General features: G+C 37.6%; 1 protein-coding gene across 2 annotated transcripts in view; it reads right to left on the bottom strand.

Annotated features, from left to right (window-relative positions):
• RIT2 (Ras like without CAAX 2) overlaps positions 1 to 13,373 on the bottom strand; it is a 284,937-nt gene that overhangs the window by 130,110 nt on the left and 141,454 nt on the right. For both annotated transcript variants that reach the window (XM_053912975.1, XM_024580414.3), the window contains exon 4: positions 11,853 to 12,044. In XM_053912975.1, coding sequence (XP_053768950.1) covers positions 11,853 to 12,044 — 192 coding nt within the window. The remainder of the gene's footprint in view (positions 1 to 11,852; positions 12,045 to 13,373) is intronic.

Here is a 13,373-nt window from a genome sequence, read left to right on the forward strand (position 1 = left end):
ATTAAAAGTCAGAAACTAATTAAGTAAATTAGTAACTAAATCCCAGCAATATTTAATAATCAATTACTACTTACAGAGTATATATTGTCTTAATTAATCTTGATTAAGATACTTAACATAATTTATTTTTAATGAGGTACAGTTTAGTCTATATAGTTTAATGCTTTATAATTTAGGGGAAATTTTTGCTTCTCTTAGGTGTAATATTATTACAATACCTCATATGTGACATGCAACGTACAATCACTTCATGGGTTTTAAAGTTAAAATGGTACCTCTGGGATTTTTCACAGCACCTACCTTCGAGTCAAGATTTAAATGAGCAAGGTCAGCCCATGCCAAGACAGAGGAAGACACAAGCCCCTATCAAAATTAAGCTAATCCCTAGATATAAATTAATTTTAGGATGGGCTAGGTTAGCAATGCAAGGTCTCATCATACAGTAGTTTTCAGTAAGGAAAAAAAAAACCTAAAAAAGCACACCTGGCAAATACTTTTTAGTGAAAGAGTTTTCTCTGATGGTATTGGCCAGATCTAATACCACAGCATCATCTCCCTGCTTTACACTTCTATGACAGGCTTCCTTAAAAGGATAAATATTTTATTAATGTGGATTGTATTTCAATAACAAATATGTGGGGATGACAGAGACTCAGCTTTGTAAGCTGAGGCAGAGGGGCTGGACAAGAAAGAGAAGGATGACGAGGTAAGTGAAAGGAAAGAAATTATGAAATTAAATCACACGAAAGGTAGCAAGGGATGGCATCACAAAGTAAGGAGAGTTTATCTGGAATGATGATCCGCAAATATGAAACAGAACTCCGAGCATTCCGAAGACTTTCTCAGCAGATCATGAGGTCAAACAAAACTGCTTTCATACACTGCTAACAGTTTACGTGCCTTTTTATATGCTGGCGTCTGTACTGATGCCGCACGAACAATATCGGGTAAGACGGCTGCTGCTTTAGCACGAGTCAGGGCACTGGCACCAAAGCGAACTAACACCATCGTACTCTTTGCTGCCACATGCTCGCATGATCAAGAATGGCACTTTAAGAAGACACTTAATGAAGCAGTAAACATTGTTAATGTCATTAAATATTGGCCCTTGAGTGCATCTTTTTAACATTTTGCGTACTGAAAAGTATGAATAAAGCACTTCGGCTGCTCAATTTAATGCACAATGGCTGTCTCCGGTTAAAACCCTTACATAGTTGTTTGAGTTATGGGATGAACTAGCCACGTTTTCATGGAATGCTCTTATGGCTTGAAAGCGTAATTAAGAGATAAACCATAGTTATCAGACTTGAAGAGGCATATATTCCCTGCACAATTAAGGAAATGGAACTTCCATTTCAAGGAGAACAATGGACAGTATTTGTGGCAAGTAATAAAATTTGAGCTTTCAAACAAAAAATTAGAATTTTGGAAAACTTGTGCCCTCTACCATGGGTTTAACAACTTTGCACTACTAAAACACTTTTCAAATAAGATTGACAGAAAAATGAAAAAATCTGACGTTTGCATATTGTATACTCAAACACACAACCATTTGGAAGATCTGTATAAGTTAGTGAGTGTTTTCCAAAAGCTCTCTGCATGATGCTACAAAACCCAGCATGCTTTGGCAAAAGGTCCATTAAAAATGCAAAGTAAGCCAATGAATTTTAAGGTAGGAGAGTACTGGACATGGCTGTGAAGTCCACACAGCAACTAATTTTTAAGAAAATTCCCTTTCTTGACTTTTCCTGTATTGTCAAAGGAGAATATCCGCAACTATCTGGAAGAGCTACAGAAATATCTATCTTCACTTTTCTGAGCTTGAATTCCATTCATGTACCCTAACCAAAACAGGTTTAACTGCAGACTGCATAAAGAAGCAGAAATGGGAATCCAGTTGTCTGCTTCTAGGCCAGACGCTAAGGAGACTTGCAAACATATAGAACAATGTCACTAATTGGGGGTGGGGAGTATAGATTGTTTTCATTAAAAAAAAAAAAAAAAAAAAAACTGTTGTTGATGTTAATGTGTAATCAGTTTACTATAATTAATTTTGGGGGGGATAAGTTGTTTTCACTTAAAAAATCTTGTTGATATTCATTTGTAATTAGTTTACTATCGTTAATTTAAATGACATAAATAACAATAAATTTAAACGTTCTGTTTTAATTTTAATATGGCAAATATCAATAGATCTGGCTCAGATCAACAGAAGCTCCTTGAGTGGACGGTGTTGAATAATTTAAGAATGTAAAGGGACCCTTAAGAAACACTGGCCTTTGTTTACTTGCCTATAAAATGTGCATAAATGTGTCATCATGATGATTAGTACTGACACATAGTCAGAGTCTAAATTAAAGCAAAGTATTGTGAATATAAATATAAATTTAGAAGAGACGGGCAGGGAAGGGCAATTACAGAGAAGCCCATGGGGAGCTTCAGTTTTATTAATGTTTTGATTCTTAAGTTGAATGTAGAGTTTATTGATGTGCATTTTATTAGTATATACTTCATAATAATTTATAGATACTCTAACATAGTCATTATTTCAAAATTTTAAGACATAGGAGTAGGATTGTAAATGACAACTAAATGGAAGGTGGCAGTAGGAAAATTTGTAGGGCAATTGGAGTATGTTAATGCTTTGACAAGGTAATAAGGATACCTAATAATTTCAACTCTTAGGACAAAATAAAAAAATGTGAAATATTGAACAACATAGAAATGTAAACTATAATTCCCAAGCAATATGAGGGATAAGAAAAAGAACAAAGAATTGTTAAGTAAAAACAGGAATGCATTAAGAGAGAAACAAAGAAAAATACCATAAAAATACATTAAATCTCAGTGTGTCAGTAATAATAAAATATGCAAATTATTAACATTGTCCTTAAATGAGCCTTTAAAATTAGATTTAAAATTAAAAATTTTTAAATGCTATTTACGAGATAACAATTTAAAGGACAATAGAGAAGATAAAGAAATAGAGAAGATTACTAAAAAAGGCATACTAATAGAATATGAGGCATAAAGCAATAAAACAAGGTAAAGGACATAAAAATAGAAAATTTAACAATGTAGAAGATTCAACAATCATCTACTCATTGCTCATAACAAAATCATATATGTTAAAAACTAATAAATTTATAAGAAAACATGAACAAATCATCGATCATAGTTTTATAGCACCTACAAAAATCCTGTAGCTAAAGTTATCATGGTGAAAGACTGCATGCTTTCCCTGTAAGACCGAATTCAATGGAAGGATGTTTATTTTCCTTATACTATCTTACATGGACCTGGAAGTTCTTGCCACTGCAACACGGCAAGAAAGGGAAAGAAAAGCATGCAGTCTAGAAAGAAGGAAATAAAACTGTCTCTATTTGTAAATGGCAAGGTTGTTTACATAGAAAACCCCAAGAACTCTGACGAAATACTCTGAGAACTAGTAAGTTCAGTGAGGTTGTAGGATACCATATTAGTACACAGAAATCAGTTGCTTTTCAATATACTGACAAGGAACATTTGAAAACAGAAATAATACCATTTGAAATCACTCCAAATTAAACATCATACTTAGGTATGAATCTTACCCTTATAGTATCTGCATGATGAAAATTACAAAATGCTGGTGAAGATATCAAAAAATACTTGGAGAAGCATATCATATTTATGGGTTGGAAAACTCAACACAGTGACGATATTAATTCATCATAAATTAGCTGATAGACTTAGTAAATTTCTATAAAAAATCTTGAGTTTCTTTGTAGATAAAGTTATAAAATTCATATGTAAAGGGAAGACACTAAACCAAACTGAGAGTCAAACCAGAAGCAAGCAATTACAATGTCAGTTCAAAATGAGCAAACACAACCTTTGTTCCTAGGGAACACCTAGCTGCTGGATGGAAGGCATTTCAGTTGTGGGTGCACGATATACTCATACACAGTGGAGTTTCGATTTTTTGTGACATTTTCCTGGAAATCTGTAATATTTTCATCACTTGTTTTATATAAGCATTAATTTTTATTTCTAAAATTATTATTTTTAAAAATGTGTGTGCAATTTTTTTCTTTTAAATCATAAATATTTAAGACCTTTGAAATGCTTGTAGGACCTAGGGCCTAAAGGACAAAATGACCCTTCATGTCCTTGTATTGGTATTTCAGCCCAGTGGTCCTCTAACTTGGGCCTGCTTCAGAATCAAAGGATTTGTTAAAATAGATGGCTGTGCCCTCCCCCCTGGGTTTCCAATTTAGTAGAATAAAGATGAGGCCTGAGAATTTATTTCAAACAAGATTTCCAGGTGCGATTAATACTTCCAGTTTGGGGGAACATACTTTGAGAACCACAGGTATCATCTAAGGTGAGTTTGACCATACGTGGAAAAATTAGCATATCTCTTCTGGAATGGCCAATAATTTTTTATGTGTTTCTCATCTGTCTCCACATATTTAGCTTAATTAAGTTCATGGACTAATGAAAGAGAAGAAAAGCACTGATTTGTCCAAAACCCCATTGTTCAGAATTCAGTTACTTCAGAATTGCTATTGCACATTTTATAGTTGGAAATTAGGAAAATAATTTCAAAATTGATTTTGTATAGTCCTTACACCAAAGACTGTCACACTGTTGTACTGTTGCACCTTTGTGAAAATGACTGTCCCCAGGAAGGGTATGACTTAAAGCAGCAATTTTCAATCAGTGGGCTGCAAGAAGGTTTAAAACATGCAATACCTGACTATTTAGTCAAAGGCACTGAGCTCTTTTTCCTTTGATTGTCAAATAAAAAGTAACAGCCAACACAATAGCCGTCTGGTGTGACTGAGTAAAAATTATACCTATTTTTTGTCAGATAAATATAAAATATTTTTTGGTCTGCCACATAATCTGAGTAATTAGTTTGTGTGTGCCATGAGATGAAGAAGGTTGAAATCACTAACCTAAGGCATGGGGACTCTGCACCCAAAGCATCTGACAGCTGGAAAAGGCCTACTGACTAGACCAGCTAGCTCTGTGCTAGACAGGAAGTGCTTCTTTGAAGGAAAAATTGGGCTTACATCTTGTATCTGTCACTAATTTATACAAGGATACAGAAGTTGTCTCATTAAAGATTCAGACTCAGGATTATCTGATTCTTTTGACCATATGCTTTATCACTTTCTAAAATATATTTGCTAAATATATTTCTTAACTATGTCTTGAGAAGTCCATCATAGACGCCCACTGAGTTGTACGATGAGGCAGTGATGACCCAAGCACCACTGAGTGGCATAGCAGATTTTGTCCCTACGTGAAAGGTCTCCACATCTCAGTGTCATTTTGTCACCTGTCATCCAGTCACATGCTGCATGAGTATGGAACCTGATAGTTAGTGCCGTTGCTTTCACCCGCTACCATCCTCACCCTGAAGACCAAGGCTCGTCATTGGTTTCCCTCCTTCTGTTGTTGCCTTACCCGAACAGCTAGCCTATATAAAATTGCATTCATGCCACAACAGGCTCAGATGTTTGAAATAATTTCTCTTCACACATATGTGTGTCTGTATATATTACACATACATATTATGGATGGATGGATGCATTTCTATGTGTTATTCAGAGAGCCAGTTTTTGCAGTGTGCAGTTGGGATACACACACAGATTGTTCACTATCTGTTTCTGCTGCTATAAGTTCATGTTCTTACAGATAAGATTTTATGTCATGTTCACTCCTAACAACCAGAGTTCTAAAAGAATACCTGCTACCCACTGAACAATTATTACATATTTGGTAATTATATCGAATGAAAAATGTTAGCAAAAAAAAAGTGTCAGAAAACTGATTTGGATTCAGATTCTAGTTCCACAACCCATCAGTTTAGATAAATTACATAAATCTCTAAGCTGCATTTTGCTTTGTTTTCTGTCTTAATTGGAATACCGTTGCATTTTAATGAAATGAGATAGCATATAAAAATCTTATGAAAAGGAAAAAAAGAGCTAAATAATTGGCATTTCAGTGTTTATCCCCCAAATATTGGGTAAATTACCAAACCTTTCTTTTCCCATTAAAAAATAAACTATCATTTGAAAAATGTGTTTATATGGATTATCTAATGTACTGATGATGAAATATGACTGATGTGCCACTCTTTAAAATTTGATTAGTATTTACAATTAATCATTGTATTACAGTATATCCAACACAGTCCTGTACCTACTTATGTTTTGTGTTTGATTATGTCTTCAAAGCTGGCCTGTCTATGAAATTACTCTGAGGATGCTTAATGTGTGTATACTGGGCAGGCTGGTCTTGTCCCCTGCCTCCCCTCCCCCCGGCATTCATGCCTTACGCACACACTCACAACCCCACAATTCATTTCCTGCTCTCTAGATTTACTCTTGCTGGTCCTGTCTAAACACACTGTCATCACTCACTGAACCCTCCTACCTGGTCAGGATGCTTCTCCATTTGGCAACCTCATTCCTCAGAAATGCTGCCTGCATTTTCAGTCCTAATTCTCAACAAGAATTGAACTTAATGCACGATGCCCTATTGTTCAACATTTAGTTTTATTGTTTAATATGGTTTTCTGTGTACCTCACATGTATAGATCTCTTCGGAGAATGGAAAAGTCCTTGAGGACAAAGACTGGCTTACTCATTCACTTACCTTGCAAAGCTACCATCTCTCTGCAAAGATAAGTAGATGCTTGATATAAGTCTAAATAGACGTAATTTTTCTTAATATAGTGATTCTTAATCTGCCCAGCTTCCACATGCCCCTTGCAGTACAGTAATGGAATATTTTCCTTAGATATCTCATTGAAGAATACACAAAGGGTCTTTCACAATCCTAAGCCAGCATTTGAAGAGTTAATCGGGCTTTCAAGGCTTCAAGCTGAGTATTAAGCTGCAATTAGACTGTCAGCGCTGAGCAGTTTGCCATGGTCTGTCTTCAGGATAAAACAGTTTGTGGTCTGCGCCTGATGTAAAACCTCGCTAATCTACCCCTCGAATCCCTGGAACTCGTTCCACTCATAGCACCATTTTCACTTGCACAGTTGGCCAGGGTTTTGCAAAAACAAAAACAGGAATTAGCCCTTCCACTCCCCAGTGTGACTGCAGAAGGCATGATAAGTAGGGACAAAGACCGTGGAAGCTCAGGGAGCTCGTGTTGTCTGGGACTTCAAAAAAAGACATTACAATAGTCTGGGTGGACTCTGGACTCATTGTTTACCTGATTAGAACAGTGCTTTTCACTAGTATTGAACCTCATGTCTTTACTCTTACTTTTCCTCACATTCTTCCCCCTAACTTCTGGCTATTACTGGCTTGTCCAGGTCTTGGAGTTCCCCATTCCACATCCAGAGTTATCATTCTGATCGCTCCTGCTTCAACTTGCCAATAAAATGCAATTGTTTCTGTCCCATTCTCTGAGGAACATGGTAAGATTCTAAAGCTGGTAAAATTAAAACTAATTTATGAAAAAGAACAGTGGTTTGCAAGTCAACAGTTTAACACAGTGAGCCTTTCAAATCAGAACACCCTGGATATTGCCTCTCAACTCTAACTGGCTGTGTGGCCTTGAGCAAGTCACTGGGTATATTAAGGACTCGGTTGATTTCAGGTACCATATAGGAGGCTATGCATGTGCTATGGTGAAGAATAAATACAACGATGTGTGGTAAGTGCCTGGCCCTGAGTTATTCAAATACTAAATGCATCACCAACATCATCTGTATCAATGTAACTGCCGTTCTCCTTCAGTACTTTAGCTCAAATCAGCAAATGATTATAATAAAAATAGCAGGCACTAAAAACTCATTTCCTTTTACTGGTAGAAAGGGACCAAGGATTCACCAAAATGCACTAAGAAAGCAGCCCCTACCTACTCGATCAAGCAAACATGGTAAAAAATAAATAGCTTCCTTTCAACCTGTCTTGATGTAGACCGATGAGGAAGAAGAGCTGCCGAGTGAGGACCCTACTTCTCGGGTTCCCAGCACTAAACCAAAGCGCCAGCCTGACTTCCTCCAGCCTTTTGAGAGTTTAACATTGTTACTCTCGGAATGAATCTTCACAAACTGCCTTTGAGCTATAGATAATGGAAGTGTCAGCATCTTTGTGTTTTGTTTTTAGATGAAAAAAAAAACCAAACCAAGACCTAACCTTTAAATACCGATGTAATAAAAGAAATACACATTATCCGGGTTGTAGTCTTAATTATGTTACAAACAGCAATAGTTTCTCAAAGTCAATTTCTATCAATATATTCAGTTCTCAAATATCATCCATCATATGCTTGTCTTAAAACTACACAGGGCAGTTCTAGGATTAAAATAAAGTGTGAATTGAAAGCATTTTGAAAATGAAAACCAGTCTACAATTACAAGAATAATTATTTCCATTACAAACACCACAGCCAGAAGCCATATTTGCGTATCAACACTTCATTATCGGAGACTTGGGTACATGAACATTTTTTAAAAGATTGTAATTTGAGTTTTCATGGTTATTGCACCTTCTGTGACTATCTTGTTTACTTGCTTTTACCTAAAAGGAAGTCTGTCAAATCTGCAGAATTACTCAGCTTAATGTTGTTATGGGTACTGTATTTTTCAGACCATAAGACATACTTAGGTTTTAGAGGAGGAAACTAAGAAAAAAAGTTTGAAGCAAAAAATGTGCTAAAATATTTAATAACATAAATAACATAATATTTCACCAATGTAAATGTAACCAGAACTCAACAGCAGCATCAACAACCATTGTTACTGACTTTAAGCTTTAAGTACGGAAACTCCTCTAATCATCAGGAACCCCAAGAACTCCTCGTCCCTACTGTCCACATGTATGAAGTCCACAGTCAGTTCCTCAGAATCACTAGTATCACTGTCTTCACTCTGTTCACAGAGGAACATCTTCAGAGCCGTCTAAGGCATTGCTGATGCCACATTTTTTGAAGGACCTCACAACGGTTTCATCCTTAACTGGCTGCCATGAGGTTTTCATGGTTATGGTTTTGGCACCTTTCACATCAACAGTCTTGTTTGATGGAACATCAAAGGTTAACAGGACTCCATCCATGTTCCCATCTGGTTTATTTCAAATCCATTTTTCTTTCTTGCATCCAGTACAAATTTGTGAAAAGACGCAATCTTAGATTCATACTGTATAGGAAACTTTTGTGCAATCCTAGTTTTGGTGCGCACAGCAAGGCCACATCTCTTCATAAATCTGTGGCACCATGATGGTGATCCAGTGAAGTCTTCAATGCCTTTCTCTGCAGCCAGATGTTTGGCTTCATATACGATCATTTTTGTAGATACTGAAAAGCCATTGTTCCTGTGACGCGTGATCCACTTTCATGTCCACTTCTAACTGTGGCCATTCTGCAGCATGCCCACGAAACATTGTTTCATTTTGTCCATTTTTTGCAGTTGATCCTCCTGTTTCCTCCATTCCTGTATCATTTTTTTGGTTGGAGGTGGCCCAAAGTGTCTCTCCGCTGCTCTGTTCTCATGTTCTTTAGCGTACTTCACTACCTCCAGTTTAAAAGGGATTTTACCTATATGAAATCCTTTTCTGCTTTGACATCTTTCTACAATTACGGTAGATTCAGCAGGAGACTACAGTACACTATCATATCTTTCTACAACAAAATACAGTAATGGCAGAACTATCAGCACTGTGTCCTTCATAATTATGGGGGCACTGTAGCTGAACATCAGTGGATGATGCACTGTTATGGGGGATCTGCTGCTGGAGAGCCACAGGTTGTGCAACACTCTTGTATGGGGACAGCAGTTTTGCACAACCTGTGTGGCTCCGCAGTTGTTGCCAAATTACAGCTCCCATCATCCCAATCTGTCCAAGCATGATGGGAGCTGTAGTTTTGCAACAGCTGCAGGGCCACATTGACAGGTGACCCTGCAGTGGAATTTGCCTATGTTAATGTTAATGGGGGACAACCCATCACGTGATGGAGATACGTATGGGTGCCGCAGTCTTTCTTCTCCTAACATGCCTGCACCATCTGTACCCTCCTCCCTAGCACTATAGTATGCCATAGCAGGGACTCTGCTCCTGCCCCCCTTTCTTCACACCACCAGGACACCCCCTCTTCCCAGCCCAGGGCCCGCAGCATCACCCCACTCCTGTCACTGCCAGCTTCCTGCAGTGGTGACCCTGCTCCTGCCTCCTGTGACCCCACTCCACCATCGCCTTCCCCCCAACCCTCAGCAAGCCAGGTAAGCTACATTTGGACTATAAGATACACCCTCATTTTCCTCCCAAATTTTTTTGGGAAAGGTGAGTCTTATAGTCCAAAAAATACAGTACTTACTTCGGGGACATTTGTGATACTGGTGATTCATATCACTGCTAAAATCCAGTTCCAGCTGAGGTAGAGGTGCTATTGGATATCCCTTTGGGATATGCAAAGGACCACTACTGAGCCCAGGAAAGCAGGAGCAGGGCCAGGGGATAGAGGCAAAAGTCCATGTCAGCCAGTGTTGGAATAATGAAGATCATTCTAGAGAGAATCTACCTTTTGCCTGAAGATTTTCTTATGTTCTCAAATTCACCTGCTTTCTCTTTCACTTATAGCTCTTTTGACTGACATCCAATTAAAGGTTTATATTCTCTAGGAATTCTGGGAAGTGCAGTAATGGTGGTCCTGTCGTCATTGATGGTACACTTCTATCTCAGGGTGCTCCCTCATGCCACTCCCAAAGTGCTAAAGAAATAGTGAAGCACACCCACTCTCCAGAGGAGCATGTGAAGTTTTCAGCACTAGACCTACACTTCTCTGCTTTCTGTCAAGTGTCTGAGAATAGATTCATATTTAGCTAGTGAGAAAAGCTTGAATTTCTCTCTCATAGTAATATAACCACATTACACTAAAAATTGCTTTGGAGAAAGATAAACAATAAAGCAAGACAGAAGAGCAGATGCAGAGGGGACAAATATTATAGCTCCTAAAAAACAGCCACCACTTTAAGATGCTTAGGCTTCCAAGTAAAATACACACACAAAAAAGTCATCACGAAAATGCATTGCACGAAATCATAGCAATATGTCTGTGTTAAGCATGAATTCATAAACATTAGCTCCATATGAGAACTTTTCACTTTAAGAAAACTTAAAATGTATTAGATAGAAAAATCCAAATATATATAAAAAATTAATGTAGGAGAAAACTAATTGCTGTAGTGAAGAATCTTACCTTAGCAAAAGGGTTTATTAAACAATTCCATGTAATTTGCCCAGGATCCTGTGCATCAGAAATCCAGACCAGGCTCAACTGGGAGATTTTTCTGTTCCATGTGGACTGGCCCGGGTGTCTTATGAGTTTATAGTCAGATAGTGGTTTGTACTGGGACATGCAAACTAGCTTTGTGCACATTCGTGGTGCCTTGACAGAGACAGCTGTGAGACCTGATGTAACTTTGTACACATGGCTCTCTTCAATGGTTGACTTGGTCTTCCTTACATGGTGGCTAGATCCTAACAGCAGGTCTTTCAAGTGCCAAAGGCAGAACCTGTTTCACTCTTAAGTCTTAACATTAGAAGTTATACTACTCTCTACTGCTCAAAACAAGTCATAGGACCAGCCCAGATCCAAGAGCATGGGAGAAACAGACTGCCTCCTGACAGGGGGGTGGTAAGGGCACTGCAAAGTTGCACGTGATGTGGACATATTGTGGTGGCTAACACAAAATACAACAGGATCTCAAAGACTTCTTAGAAAAGACATGTGCGTCGCTTCTTGGAATTCTGCAAATGAACCTTGGAAAGCAGCCATACTTGGTACTACATGTCCTCGGAGGAAAAAGACAGAAGCTAACGGATAAAATTGGCACTCACCTGGCGGAACTGTTCCAGGTCAATTTTGTTACCCACCAGCACCAGAGGAATTTCATAGGTGTGACGGACCTGAAAAATGAGCTCTTTAAACTTGGCAGCCTCCTGGAATGACTGGCGGTCGGTGACGGAGTAGCAGACTATGAAGCCCTCCCCACCTCGCATGTACTGCTCCCGCATGGCTGTGAACTCCGCCTGCAGGCAAAGAGCAAAATTGGGATTCAGTTGAAGAAAGTGAAGCCCACACATTACACCTATAAAGTAATAGGTCAGAAGAAGACAAGTTATGAGACTAAGAGTTTAGGTTAAAATTTTCTAAAATTGTATTTGCAGACTTTGCATATAGAAAAGCAATATGAGGTCTAAATATACCATTATGAAAACAATGTTTTAAATTGCTGAAAGTATTGAGCTTTAATCATAGAAGATTTAAGAGATTTGGTGATATATGTCAAATAGCAGATATACTAATGTAATGGAGATTATATATATACACATATTATATACTTTTGATAGTTTTCTATTTAATGAATTAATTTTAGGAAAAGGAATCTACCACTTATAAACTCCAAACATTAAAACCTATAAAAACTGCCATGGCTGGTATAGCAAAGTGGATTGAGTGCAGACTGCAAACCAAATGGTCGCCAGTTGATTCTCAGTCAGGGCACATGCCTGGGTTGAAGGCCAGGTCCCCAGTAGGGGGCACACAAGAGGCAACCACACATTGATAGTTCTCTCCCTCTCTTTCTCTTTCCCCTCCCCTTTCTCTAAAAAAAATTAATTAAATCTTTAAAAAAAACTAAGAACTAAGCTTTTCCTCGAAAATATGAAACAAATTAGTTTATTGATTATTCTTGTGAACGAAGGAAGTTATTATCATGGATAATCACAGACCCATTTATATGTTTGGGAATTCTTAGATTTGTCTCCTTGAGGTACATAAACAGAGGAGTCATAGTCTATTTCTACATTCTGCCCATTCCTCCATCCTCTTCTCTCTCTGCAGAGGACAGAATAACCTTCCACAATGTATCAGTGTCTCAACTTGGACACACTGCTATATGAGATTTTCCTGTTGCATCCTCCCTGAACTACAATTTTCTGGCAACTGAAAATTCAATATTAGATCTGAATTGCAATCTCAACAGTTTCTCTCAGTCTGAAATATCTGTTTTCACTCACTATTATTCTTAATCTATTGTTAAAATCACAGGAGCTAATGAAGTTCATGCAATGGGAAATAGAAAATTTAGACTCTGGTTGTGGAACAAGCCGTGCTAAACAATGAAAGAACAACATAAGAACAGACTGTGACTTGGACAATTTGTGAGATAAATAACCAAAGAAAGGAAGATTCACATGAACTTAAACTGTATTTGAACTATAAGGCAAAGGTGTGAATCCTTCACCCAGCAAAGGATTTATAAGAACTACTAAAATATTATTTTCAGGGTAATTGTCTAAACAAATATTAGTTTGATTTAACATGGCTTGATTTTGAAGGATAGGAACATTTACATA

Source organism: Desmodus rotundus, chromosome 10, assembly GCF_022682495.2.
Source record: "Desmodus rotundus isolate HL8 chromosome 10, HLdesRot8A.1, whole genome shotgun sequence".
Taxonomy (NCBI): domain Eukaryota; kingdom Metazoa; phylum Chordata; class Mammalia; order Chiroptera; family Phyllostomidae; genus Desmodus; species Desmodus rotundus.